Source organism: Crocodylus siamensis, chromosome 6 (genome assembly GCF_052110815.1).
Source record: "Crocodylus siamensis isolate JL-2025a chromosome 6, ASM5211081v1, whole genome shotgun sequence".
NCBI classification, from domain to species: Eukaryota; Metazoa; Chordata; order Crocodylia; family Crocodylidae; genus Crocodylus; species Crocodylus siamensis.
This window is the reverse complement of record NC_143400.1, coordinates 17,802,574-17,816,028: the sequence shown is the minus strand read 5'-3', so window position 1 is coordinate 17,816,028 and position 13,455 is coordinate 17,802,574. Positions and strand designations below refer to the sequence as shown.

Here is a 13,455-nt window from a genome sequence, read left to right as displayed (position 1 = left end):
TTCCTGCCAGCCCCGGGAGCACGGGAGGAGTGGAGGGGACGAGCCAGGCTGCAAAGCATAGCTCTGGCCACACACCTGCCTGCCCATCTGACCACAGCTGAGCACATGGTTTAGAAGCATAAGTGCAGCTGGTACAATGGGGGCTGGGGAGAGCAATGGCAGCAGCAATCATCAGAGGAGCCATGGGTGCCACTGTGCTCATTTGGGCAGGTGCAGGGCCCTAGATGAGAAGAGGAGAGTGCTTTGCTCTTCATGTAGGGGTGGGGGGTGCCATACCCTTAGAGACTTCCTGCTATAGTTCTTGTGGCACCCCAGGATGCTACACGACTCTGGTTGAGAATCTGCCCTATGGCCTGTTCTCTGTTGTCGGCTTTGCAGAATCATAAGGCATTTTTACATGTGCTCCAGGAATGGGGCGGAGGGGGCAGCACTTGAATTAAAGCAGCTCCGAGAGCCCCTCTAATTAAAGCTCCCCAGTGTCTCATGTATCCGTATCCCTGCACTCAAAATGGAGCCCGGGGTGCTTGATCTAAAGCTTGTTTGACAAGCTGTAGTTCAAGCACCCCCGCCACCATTTTGAAGCATGGGAACACTGATACACGAGATGCAGGAAGCTGCTGGAGTGTGGTGATTACCATGCTCCAGCAGACTCAATTAATTGTAATTGAGCACTGTAATTACAGTGGGTCAGAACAGCCTCCACGCTTGTGTACAGGCGCCCATCAAGCAGTGGGCCTGGAAGGGACCTCCAGAGGTCACATCTGGTCCAACCCCCGCCCGGGGCAGGATCAGTCCTGCCTAAACCAGCCCATCAAAACTCTACAAAAGACTACCATCAACCCTGACCCAACACAGACCTAACCCCCTAACCTGCCATGGCAGCCAGCGTGCTACTTCTATAACACGATGTCAGTATACGCTCAGGAATCATAGGCAAAGGCCACGCACCTGCACTACTGAGGAAAGCAACCCCTCCAGCCTGTACCAAACTGACCATGGGGTAGAGTTCCTCTCTAACCCCAAATATGGCATCAGTCTGATCCTGAGCAGAGGGGCAGGACCCTCTAGCCAGGAACCTCCAGCTTTGGTCCCAGCAGGACCATTGGCACAGCCGAGTCCAAGTCCCCAGTCACGACTGCAGCCAACACCCAGTGCCTCTGGGCAGGCTTAAAAACACCCTGACGTGTAGCAGAAAAGGATGGGGGGAGGGTGGCAGGAAGGGGGACAGGAGCAGCCAGCAAAGCCCAGAACCTGGGAAATCCGCGCAGTAGAACAAAGGCATCGTTGCACCTGGATCATCCTGCGCCAGTGGCTGTCCAGCCTCTTGTCTCCAGAACAAGCCTCTTCTTGTGAACCGGAGCTGTGGACAGGATCCCTCCTCACTGGGCTCCTGCTCCCTCTCGCCTCTGCTCTGCACTCATGCCCTCTCCCTTGTGCTTGCAGTGCCCGTGGCTGGGGCCGCCATCACCACCGATCGGGCAGAGCCAGTGCTTACGGTGGGAGAAAGCCTGAATCTCAGCTGCTCGGTGCAGGCGGGGACAGACCCAGTGTTCAGGTGGCTTCACAATGCCCAAGAGTTGGATGCAGCTTCGGGGCTGGGCCTGCTGAGTCCTGTGGGGCACGTCCTGTATGTGGAGTCAGTGCAGCTGGGCCACGCGGGGAATTACCAGTGCATCGCCACCAACCGGCTCAGCCTGGAGAGAGCCTTCCAGGCCCCCAGCAAGATTCTGGCCGTCACCGTGAGAGGTAAGGCCTGGGGCTGGCTGAGGGACAGGCCAGGGTGGAGCTGGGGCAGGACCTAGACCTGGGTCAGGTTTATCTCCAAATGCAGAATCAGATTCAAGACCCCATCAAGGCTTTCCACCCAGCCTGGATTTCATGGTAAGATCCATGGGCTCATGGGTGCTACATGTTCCCATCCCTTCGTGATTAGAGGGGGTGAGTCTTTCATCACCTCTCCCCTTCCACCACTGTCCCCAGAAGCCTGAATGCAGGCTGTCAGCACTCTTGCCCTCAGCTTGGGACATTTCTCATCTAATCCCTACTGTTTTGCCCAAGATAGCTGCTGTCATGGCCCCACAACTGTTCACTATGTGCACTTCTGGTCACGGGGAGGTAGAGGTGTCACCAGATCAGCTGTTCCCATGAGAGGTTCACCAGCTGGGGACCAAGCCAAGAGAAGAGGCTATTCTGGGTTTGAACTTGAACCACAGCCAAAGCCACAGAAACATTTTGGAGACGCAGAATGAACAGCTAGCCCTGCTAATAGGATAAAAAAATCCCCAGTCCCTGCTGAGTGCATGGTTAACCCAATCCAGTCTGTAGATGTTTTATTGTCCTGCTGTTTCATCTTCTAGATGTTTTTTCAAGTTTCTTGCTTAAGGACAGCTGCTTTGGGGGCAGTGGTAGACTGTCCAGGGAAATTAAAGTGTTCTGCTACAGGCCTGTGTGTATTTCTAGAACAGATGGTGAGCTGGTGGCCATTCATTCTTCTACATAGGGATTGCTCCATCTGCCCAGTGTAGGCAGCAGAGGGGCACTGTAAGCAAGTGATGGCAAATGTGGCATTGGGGAAGGAGCAGGGGAATAAACCTGGATGCTATAATTTGCACTGCAGTGATGATGTGGTCTGTGTTGAATTCATGGGCATTGATTCAACATTAGTTCCTGGGTCTGAAGGGCAGTGGGGATGGGCCTGGCGGGGATGGTGCTGCTGGGACAGCTGGGATGTGATGCCTGCAAATGGCAGCAGGGACCAGGACCTGCAGGATTTCAAGTCCTTGGGGAAGCTGAGGCAGCCTGGCCATGTCCATGGCACAACTGCAGTGCCCCAACCGCCTAGTGTTGAACACAGTCTAGCATCAGGGGAAGCTGCACCTCACAGTCCCTAGTACTCAGGCTGTATGTAACCCCATCGCAACCCAGGGACAGGTGTTACAGGTATAAAGGTATAAAGAGCATCCAGAGGGGCAGCGACAGTGGGTTGTTTTACAGGGAAGCATGAGGCTGGAGGAAGGTTGCCAGAGGAGTTTCCCTAGGACTGACATTAAGGTTTCTCCGAATGTCCTTAGCGCAGGAGGAGGATGGTGCCAGTAATACAGCACAGGGGCACTGTCGAGAGAGGAGGGTCAGGGCATTATACAGCAGGGCCCCATGGGGACGGGACAAGATTCAGTCACATAGAGTGAAGGGTCATGCACTTGGGGGAGCTCCCAGACAGGAGCTATTTGAATGGGAAAGACTGAGGAGGAGGATCCCAGGGTGCATCAGTCTTTCACAGAATGGCCGAGCCACCAGTGCAGGCAGCTGTGGAGAGTCAGAGCGATGTACCAGGATGTCTTGGGTGGGCGCTGCCACTGGAGACAGGGAAGGATTAATGCCGTGGCCCCAGGCCCTGGTGGCCCCTTGCCTAGGGATGTGTGCACAGCCCTGGTCACTGTGGGGGGGCAGAATGCAGACTGGGAGCACAGGGGAGGGCTGGCGCAGCACCCAGGGAGAGGAGCGCCTGTCGGGAACAGCTTGGCTGGGTCGGGTAGGGAAGAATGTGCTGAGCATGGGCCTCACGCTCCCTGTGCTCTTCTCCAGACAAACACCAGGGAGGGACAAGATCTGCTGAAGGGAAAAGCCAGTGCTGGCACAAGGCCAGATGGGAATAAAGCAGCAGGAGTTGCGGTGGCTATGTATCAAATGGCAGCTCCTGGTCCTCAGAGGTGTGGGGCTCTGGAGCTGCCACCCAGTGCCGTGGGGCAGGAGACTCTGCCTCCAGGTCCACTCCTGGAAGATCGTGGGACCAGATGCAGCAGCAGAGACCAGACGCACAAAACAATCCCATGCACTGGTGCAGGCTGGGGACCAACTGGCTGGGCAGCAGCTCTGCAGAAAAGGACCCAGGGGTGACTGGACAATAAGCTGAATATGAGCCAGCAGTGTGCCCTTGTTGCCAAGAAGGCGAACGGCATCCTGGGCTGCGTTGGTAGGCGTCCTGGGCTGCATTGCCAGCAGATCAAGGGAAGTGATTCTTTCCCTCTATTCAGCACTGGTGAGGCCACATCTGGTGTCCTGTGTTCAGTTTTGGGCCCCCCACTACAGAAAGGACATGGACAAATTGGAGAGAGTTCAGTGAAGGGCAGTGAAGATGATTCAAGGGCTGGGGCACTTGACTTGTGAGAAGAGGCTGAGAGAACTGGTCTTATTTAGGCTGGAGAAGAGATGACTGAGGGGGATTTAATAGCAGCCTTCAGCTCCCTGCAGGGTGTTTCCAAAGAGGATGGAGCTGGGCTGTTCTCAGTGGGGGCAGATGACAGAACAAGGAGCGAGAGGCGTTTTTACACATGCTCTGGGAGTTGTGGGGGTCTCACTTTAATTAGAGCGGCTCTGAGAGCGTCTCATGTATCATTGTCCCTGCACTTCAAAACAGCTTTAAATAAAGTGCCCCCACCCCCATTTTGAAGTGCAGGGATGCTGATACATGAGATGTGGAGGCTAGCTAAAGCACAGTAATTATATCTCTCCAGCAGACTCAGTTAATCATCGGAGCAGCCTCCGTGCTCATGTAAAGGCAGCCAATGGTCTCAAGTTGCAACACAGGAAGTTGAGGTTAGATACTAGGAAAAACTTTCTCGCAAGAAGGGTAGTAAAGCACTGGAAGAGGTTACCCAGAGAGGTGGTGGAGTCTCCATCCTTGGAGGTTGTTAAGACCTGGCTAGACAAAGCTTTGGCTGGGCTGAGATAGTTGGGGCTGATCCTGCTTTGAGCAGGGGATTGGACTAGATGTGACCTCCTGAGGTCTCTTTCCACCCCATTTTCTGTGATTCTGTGATTCAGCAGTCAGCTGCTTGTTGCTCCTGAGTGTGTTTCCTTTGTCTCCCCAGGGGACATGAGGGCCCGGGTGGCTGTGGGTGTGACTGTCCCCATCCTGTTCCTGGTTGCTGCCGCTGTAGCTGCCGTGTTCTGCATCAGGCACTGGCAGAAAGCAGGTAGGTGTCTCCCTTTGTCCCCACTCCTGCAGTGCAGGTTTCACCATGCAGGATGCTCCCTGAAATGTGCAGGGATTGCTGGTCACGTGTGAGGACCGTGCCCCTCCAAGCGCTCCCCGAGAAAGCAAGTGGGATAGCACGGAAGTGAGGCCCACAGTGCTGCTCTGGGTGCTGACAGCCAGTTCCTGATGTCTGCTGCGGTCTCAGACTGTCTCCTGCCACCACAGAAGAGGAGGCAGGCACAGGAGGACCCTGGATTCTCACTGCTCCTTGCCCATGAGCCGCTCCGGGAGCTGGTGCTGGAAGGAGGAGGAGTTCAGATTAGTGGTTGGGAGCCTGGGGTGGGAGCAGCTCTTCCTCTTTTAAGTCTGGGCAGCTGCCCTGTTCTCAGCCCTCCAGGCTTTGCAGTGTGGGGCTGACCCCCCTGCCAGTGCCGGGTCCTTGTCTTCAACAAACCCCCTACCCAGCCCCTCTACCTCATGCTTTTGCCCAGGGGAGGGGACCCAGTGCTGAGAACCATGGCCAGGGTGTTGGGGCTGGCAAATTTAACTCTGATTTTCTCTCTTGCTTTGCAGAAGAGACATTTTTCTCTGCCCGGAGGAGGTGAGTGCAGCTTGGGTAGCAAGCAGGCTCTTGGTGGCACGGGAGAGGGCAGGGGCAAGTCCAGCGCCATCTGGTTTAGAGGACACTAGGTTACTCCATGCTTGGTGCCAGGGTCAGTGGACCTCTCAGCTCTGGCTGCTGCCCCTTCCCCTGGGATGGATTGGAGCCAGCTGTCATTGCTGCAGCCACCTAAGGCTCTGGGGCCTGACTCCCTGTCACCCTGCACCTTATGCTGCTGTTTCTCTGAGGGCAAGATGAGGACAAGACATGGCCCTGTCAGAGTAGGAGCATTTGACAGCCCCTCAGCAGTGATGGAAGTAGAGGCATATTGTGTCTCAGAGGGAAGCAGGGAGCTAGCTCCTCCATCCTTTTCCTCCCCTCCATCATCAGTCTCCACCTTGGCTGAGGCCAGGGCAGGGCAGGGGGGTCCCTAGGAAAGTTTCTTCAGGCTGATCCCTGCAAACAGGCACCAGGACAGCCTGTCACCGTGCAGCAGCTGCCACTGCCTTGGGGCAGGCACGAGAGGAGCATCCCTGATGCTCAGGGGTCAGCAGGCCTGGTACCACATGGGCAGCAGGGTGCTCAGGACAAGTAGGCAGATGGAGTCAGACTGTACTCCAGCCCAGCCCAGGCTCTGGCCTTTCTTATGACATGGCCAAAGGCAGCACAGCTTTTGGGACACTTGGTCGTAGTGCCCAGCTTGAGCCGGCTAAAGGCCAAAGGGAGAAACTGGTGTCAGGCACTGGTGGTAACATCCAGGCTGCCTATTTGGAAACAGTCAGTGCTCACTTGCCCTGCTGGGTCACCAGGTGAAACGGGCCTGGGGATTATCTGGGCTCTCCCTTGCTCTCAGCTGGCCTGCAGCAGCCCCTTTTGGGTGGGGGAAGAGCACCCCATGGGCAGAGAGGTTACACAGGGGACTTGAGCAGTGGGCCCCATGTGGGTGACAGCTGACCTGCACCCCCATGCTGCCCCTGTGACCTGCTTGTCTAGCTGAGCAGCGGCTGCTGCCAGTGAGTTATGACTGCCTCTGTCCATCCCAGCAGCCCCTGGAGCCCAAAGGAGTCCTGTCCCTGAGGAGGGAACAGGGGAGTCCCAGGCAGGTCCGGGGGCAGAGACTGCAGCAGGACTTTACTGAGGATGGTGTTGGGCAGAGGGGAGGTGGCTCGAAGGGCTGGAGCAGGTCCAGAAAAACCAAATGCAGAGACAGTCGTGTTGTTAGAGCAGGGGCAGGACTGAGAACCACAACCCTCCAGCGCAGGGATGGCTGGGGCTCGATTCTCCCTGACACCAAGGCCCATTCCCTTCAGGCCACAAAGGGGCCCTTGACATGAATGTTAACCTGGCCCTCAGCATGTAGGTGCCTTCTCCAGCTGTCCGTCCTTTTGTCCGTCTCCCCATGCCATGCTCTGCGAGTGTCCATGCCATTCCCTTGCTCTCACTTCATCTTCTCCACAGGAGCATGCTGGACCCAGAGCAGCAGAAGCCCCCGCCCCAGGGGCTGCCTCCTCCGGCTGCTATGGGCTCCTCCAAGCTGGATTCAACATACGAAAATGGTAAGTCCCCTCCTGCATGGAGGAGGGACATGGGGCCCTCTGTCCTGACTCCCTGCTCACGGTGCTCGGTCCACACAATGCTTGGTGCAGAGGGGGCAGTTGCTGACCAGACCGGGCTGGGCTGAGCTCAGGTGCTGGTGACCAGGATGGGAGGAGCTGCCCCAGGCCAGAGCTGTCATGGGGATGTTCTGCTCTGGTCCTGCAGAGCTCACATGGCACAGCTAAGCTCTGCTCAGACCCAGAGGCTCTGACCCTGCCTGTCATTCGGGAGGTGATGAATGTCAGCACGAGGCAGGGTCTTCCCAGTCTTGTCTACAGGGGAGTGCGGCTCTTCCAGCTCTCAGTGCCCCATGGCACCGTGGTAAAGCACTGCTGGACTATTTCAGCTCATCAGTTTCCACGTCGACCCTGAGCTTTTGGGGCTGGAAGGATCTGACTTGATCAGAGCTCAGCCCAGATGGCCTTGGCCAGCCTGCCGCTGCCTGGGGGCTGTGTGTGGGCTGCCTGGGTGGGACTTCAGCACCAGGGAGCAGGGGATGCACAGCACAGTCATTGCCTCTAAAGTCAACAAGGCCTAAGTGAAACCTGGCTTTTCCTTCCAGTGTATCCCCAGGAGCAAGGGAGTGGAGATGTGGTCTATTCTGTTGTCAGCATCAAGAAAGGAGGAAGGGGTGAGTGGCACAGAGTTGTGTCTCGTTGGAGAGGGAAGCGGGGTTTAGCACAGCGGTGGGTGAGGCCATGCACAGGCACAGCTGGGTTTCCAGAGCAGGCGTTTGGTTCCAATGCTTTGTGACTTTCTCACCCAATTAAGTGCCGAGAGCCTGCAGAGGTAGCAGGGAGGCACCAGGCTGCTGGGGAGACGCGTCCTTTTGCAAGGAGCTGCCTCAGCACATGGTCCTCGTACTGCACGAGCTCCACCAAGAGACGCAGGGTGCATCTCGCCCCCACAGTCACTTCCTCACCAGCACCCAGATGCAACCACTGCTGGGTGAGCCAGCTGTGGGGCAGGACAGACAGGAAACAGGGATGCCCTATGTGCAGGTCCCCCCACCCACTGTCAGCTTGAATGCTTCAGAGTTCCTATTATAAACGCTCTGTTCTGGGGAAAATCTCACATCAGGGTAATTCAGTTTAAATCACAAATGTCCAGCTTCTTAGCAGTCAGGGGCTGCATGCCATGTGGGCCACAGACCACGGGGACACACAATGCTTAGGCCACTTGCCCTTCAGGTAACCTCCCCTCTGCCATGCAAGCAGCCCAGCTTCCCCCGCCACAGATTCATAGATTCATAGATTCATAGATGCTAGGGTTGGAGCGGACCTCAACAGATCATCGAGACTGACCCCCTGCTTGGGCAGCAAAGAGTGCTGGGGTCAGATGACCCCAGCCAGATGCCTGTCCAGCCTTCTCTTAAAGACCTCCAAGGTAGGGGACAGCACCACCTCCCTTGGGAGCCCATTCCAAATTTTGGCCACCCTTACCGTGAAGAAGTTTTTCCCTGATATCTAGCCTAAATCTGCTCTCTGTTGGTTTGTGACCATTGTTCTTTGTTACCACAAGAGGCACCCTGGTGAACAGAGCATCTCCGACCCCTTGCTGCATCCCCCTAATGAATTTGTAGGTGGCCAAAAGATCACCTCGCAGCCTTCTCTTGCAGAGGCTGAAGAGGTCCAGGTCCCTCAGTCTCTCCTCGTAGGGCTTGTCCCGTAAGCCTCTAACCATACAAGTGACCTCCTCTGGACCCTCTCGAGTCTATCAACATCCTTCTTGACTCCCAGTCTCACCCTGCTCCCAGCCACGTCACATGGTCAGCTCCCCCTGCCACATGCACAGCACACACAGCCTTAATGGCAGAAGCCAGGGTGGGAGTGAGAGACCAGAGCTCCCACCTGCCACTCCTTCAAAAGCAACGAGGGGAGCCGTGGCCAGGCAAGTGTCCATGGGCCACATGTTAGCATGGGCGACTGGTGCTACCTTATTCGGGGGGGGAGGGGGCATGTACCCCACCCCCAGCAAACAGTCAGCAACTGGGGAGGGGGTCAATCTCGGCCAATCTCGCTGACCGGGGGGGCAGTCCCCCCCCAGCCACCTCCCCCCCAGCCACAGCCATTTCCAGCGCTCCCTGGCCGGCACTCGCAGGGGGGACACCAGTGCTCCTGCCTGCCCCCCCACCCATTGCCTAAGCAGCAAGCGTGGCCAGTCAGGGGATGCACCAGCACTCTCAGGGGGTGCACCCCCGTATACCCTCTACGTGTCACCACTGCAGGTTAGCCCAGGGGAGGGCAATTATTTTGGGCCAAGGACTGCTTACCAAATTTTGGCACGTCATCAAGGGCCACATGGGTAGCCCCACCCCTTAACAGGTGCCCTGCCCCCGGTTACCATCTTGGGACTAAAGGTCCTGCCCCTAACCCCTGACCTTTGCCACCAGAAGTCCCTCCCATTGCCCCCTTGAAATACTCCTTTCAGTAAGGGGTTTTGCCAGCTCTGAACCATAAAAATACCAAACTATATTCTAAAAATCAGACATGTACTACAACATTCATTCATTTCAAAAAATATTTTTGTCCTGATTTACATGTGTTTGTGTAGTATACACAGAGGGGATTGCACAATAACTTAAAATGAGTTCTTAATCTGGTATATTGTGGGGGGGGTGTGGGAGGGTGGGTATAGGTTTGTAGGGTGTGGGGTGTGGGGTGTGGGGGAGGGTGTGTGTGTATGCATGGGATTGGTGGGGGGTGGATAGGTATGGGGAGTTGGGTGTGTATGGGTGGGTATGAGTTTTGTTGGGGGCTGTGAGTATGTGGGGGGAGGAAAGCTGGGGTGGGTCATGGCTTGTGAAGGGGGAGGGCTTGCCCACAGCCTGCATTCTCCCACCTCCCACAGCAGGTAGAGCCTCTGCAATGCTTCTGCAAGCCTGGGCTCTGCACTCCTCGCCCCAAGACATGGGCACAGCCCTGTGCTGCTGCTCAGTACCACTTACCCCCCGTCTGCCACTGCTGCCCTTCTCCTACTGCTTCCTTGACCCCCTCCCCCCTGCTGCTCCAGCACCAGTTCCAGCTGTTCCTGCAGTCCCAGCAGTGCAGCTGGGAACCACATGGTGGTGGCCAGGCAGGCGGAGAAATGGCTGCAGCAGGTTGGGGGAAAGGGGCAGCGAAGGGGTGTGTGGGGCACAGCAATAGCCAGGAGGGCGTGCGGGGCCTGCGCCAGTGCCCTGGGACCGGGGCCGTGGCTGGGGCCAGCACCAGTGGGGCCCAGAGCAGGACAGCAGGAGCACAGGGCCAGGCTGCCAGGCGATCTACGGAGCCAGACTGCACTGCTCAAACAGGGAGAAGAGGGAGCCAGCCCAGCTCCATAGAGCCCCTGCCAGCCCAGGCCCCACGCTCCTGCCACCCTGCTCTGGGCCCCACCGGTGCTGGCCCCGGTGCACTGGCGCAGGCCCTGCACTGCTGCCTGGCTGTCACTGTGCCGCATGCACCCTCTCACTGCCTCTCCCCCACACCTGCTACAGCCATTTCCCTGCTCCCATCCCTCACCCACCAGCCCCCAGCACCGCATGGTTCCTGGCTGCAGCGCCAGGACTGCAGATCTGGCCAGCCAGCCCTGAGGACTGGGGCAATTGCCCACAGTCCTCCCCTGCTTCCCCACCTCCTTATCTGTATTTTCCTTGGTGCGGGGACGCAGGAACAGCCCCAGGACAAAAGCCTCCAAAAGCCCCTGCTAGGCAGAGGCTTCCCACTGGGGCTGGGGTTGGGGCTGGATTTGCTGTTCCTGCTGCTTAATCCTGCTGGCGGCTCCCCCTGGGTCCTACTGTGCCTGGGTCTTGTCATCTTTGACAGGCAGCCGGGGCAGATAAATATTAATTTTCTAAATTTTTTAGGGACCCCACAGGCCAGATAGAATGGCAGGGTGGGCTGGATCCAGCCTGAGGGCTGTATTTTGCCCACCCCTGTGTTAGCCCCTTGCAGGCTGCACACATCCCACAGGCCACCAGTTGGACAGCCCAGGTTTCAATTAACATTGCTTTCCTGCTCCCCAGCTGCCATTAATGCAGGGTCTCCTCTGCTAGGGATTTTCATCCCTGCTCAAGAAAGCTGTGAACCTGATCGTGCACAAAGTGCTGCCAGTGCCCAGACCTGATCCCTTTGTGTTTCTCTTACAGACAGGCCCATGGGAACCCCACTGAGGAAGAAGGTAAGTGTAACCTGCTGCAGCCATGCTGCTCCCTGCTTGATGCTGTCACAGAGCTCTGTCCATCTCCACCCACCCCACTCACAGCCCCTGTGCTCTCTCCAGCAGGAATACCTTGTCACCTATGCTGTGCTCCCCTTCTCCAAGCTCCCCCGGGATTCACCCACCAGAACAAGGGCGTCAGAAGAGAGAGAACAGCCCACGAGTGACATTTATGAGAACATTTTCCTCCCGTACCTGCACTGACCCCAGCATGGCCCCTTGAAGCCTGGGACGGCCTGGGATGCTCATTAATACTCCACTGCTCATTTGGCCTGCAGCACAGGGCGTGAGGCCTGGGACCACAGGAGCCAGTGTCCAGCCTGGTGCCTTCTGAGCTGTGACTGAGGACAGGGCACTGAGTGAGACTGAAGCTCTGTTTGGGGCCAGGTGACTGCAGCTGACTTGCTGAGCCAGGCAGCTGGCTGAGTTGGGGCTCCCTGACCAGGGTGGAGATGTAAAGGCAGAAGCCTTGATCTTGCATAATCCCTATAATGGGGCCTGTAACTCTCCGGACATGGGCAGACAAAGCATTTGTAGTGCTCCAAGTGCCATGAAAGCACTCCAGAAAATGAAAGGAGAGACATGACTTGCCAATGAAGTGCTAATATTTGGACTGTTCTGCCTCAGGATGGAACAGAAGTACTTGAATGTGCTTCACTGCTATATTTGCATATCAGAGCAGAGTTTGGCAGGCTGTAATCAACCCACCAGCTTCCCAGAGTGCTCCTCAGGCTTTGTTTGAGGTGTTTCTGTTGTGACTTTGAACTCCACTGCTTGGGGTTATAATACAATGGCATGCTGCACCCATCACTTGATGACGGGCCCCCACGGGCACCAGTGTGGTGCAGTCTCACAGACCCCCTCAGCACCTCACCAGAGGCCAATACCCAGAATATCCAAGTGGTCCATGAACTGGGGGTTAATGGAGGTCATGAACCTCCTTGCCATCACAGCCAGGCCACTTACGAATGGGTGGCAGCTGAGATACTGGCTTATGAGCACAACCATGACTAGCATTGCACACTACAACAGTGGTACTCACAGTTTCATAATCGGTAGGGTTGGAAGGGACCTGAGCAGATCATCAAGTCTGACCCCCTGCCATGGCAGGAAGAAAGTTGGTGTCAGACGACCCCAGCTAGGTGTCTATCTAGCCTCATTTTGAAGACCCCCAGGATAGGGGTGAGCACCACCTCCTTTGGAAGTTGGTTCCAGCTCCTGGCCACCCTGACTGTGAAGTAGTGCTTCCTGATGTCTAGCTTGAATTTATTGTCCATCAACTTGTGGCCGTTATTCCTTGTTACTCCTGGTAGTGCTCGGGGGAACAGGGACTCTCCTATTGCCTGCTGATCCTCCTTGGCCAGTTTATAGATGGCCACCAGACCCCCCTCAGCCTTCTCTTGTCGATGCTGAACAGGTTTAGGTCCCGCAGCCTCTCCTTGTAGGCCTCCACTGCTGCCCCTGATCATGCAAGTGGCCCTCCTCCAGACCCTCTCAATGTTGTCCACATCCCTTCTGAAGTGCAGCTCCCAGAACTGGACGCAGTACTCCAGCTGCAGCCTGACCAATGTTGCATAGTGCCATTCTCATGGTACTATGCCTTGGGAGCCCAGACGGTGACATGCCCATCTCATGAGGAGTTTGCGCATACGTAGCCAGTGATGAGTCCACAGCAGCTAGCTTCATGGCTGACTCCAGGGGGAACCTGGAGCCCCAACAATAGCAGTGAGGTAGAGGCCAAGGACTGCAAGGAGCCATCAGACCCAGGATGGAGGACAGAAGGATACCATGGAGTCCCTCCAGTTTGGGATCCTGGAGCAGGAAATACACCAGCCACTGAAACACAACAGCTTGGACTCCACCAACATCGAGGTGCTGGAGTCACCTGCCGGCCCATCCTACAATCATCCCAACTCACCCTCCCATTGCCTGAAGGTGATGTCTACAGGGCTGGCCACTGGACTGGCTGGTGAGCAGCAACACCCCCTCAGGCTGTCAGCTCCCTGCCTCCAGCATCAACATCTGGGCAGTGACCAGCCACATACCAGGCCTGGGGCACAGATGCTCCCATATATGATCCCTT

At 56.5% G+C, this 13,455-nt stretch overlaps 1 protein-coding gene across 1 annotated transcript in view; it reads left to right on the top strand.

Annotated features, from left to right (window-relative positions):
- LOC149861344 (Fc receptor-like protein 3) overlaps nucleotides 1–13,351 on the top strand; it is a 28,089-nt gene extending 14,738 nt beyond the window's left edge. The window contains exons 9-15 of the mRNA XM_090053747.1: nucleotides 1,444–1,746; nucleotides 4,872–4,976; nucleotides 5,552–5,579; nucleotides 7,038–7,135; nucleotides 7,738–7,806; nucleotides 11,302–11,333; nucleotides 11,436–13,351. Of these exons, the coding sequence (XP_089909873.1) occupies nucleotides 1,444–1,746; nucleotides 4,872–4,976; nucleotides 5,552–5,579; nucleotides 7,038–7,135; nucleotides 7,738–7,806; nucleotides 11,302–11,333; nucleotides 11,436–11,576 (776 nt within the window). The 3' untranslated portion in view covers nucleotides 11,577–13,351. The remainder of the gene's footprint in view (nucleotides 1–1,443; nucleotides 1,747–4,871; nucleotides 4,977–5,551; nucleotides 5,580–7,037; nucleotides 7,136–7,737; nucleotides 7,807–11,301; nucleotides 11,334–11,435) is intronic.
- The last annotated feature ends 104 nt before the right edge of the window (nucleotides 13,352–13,455 follow it).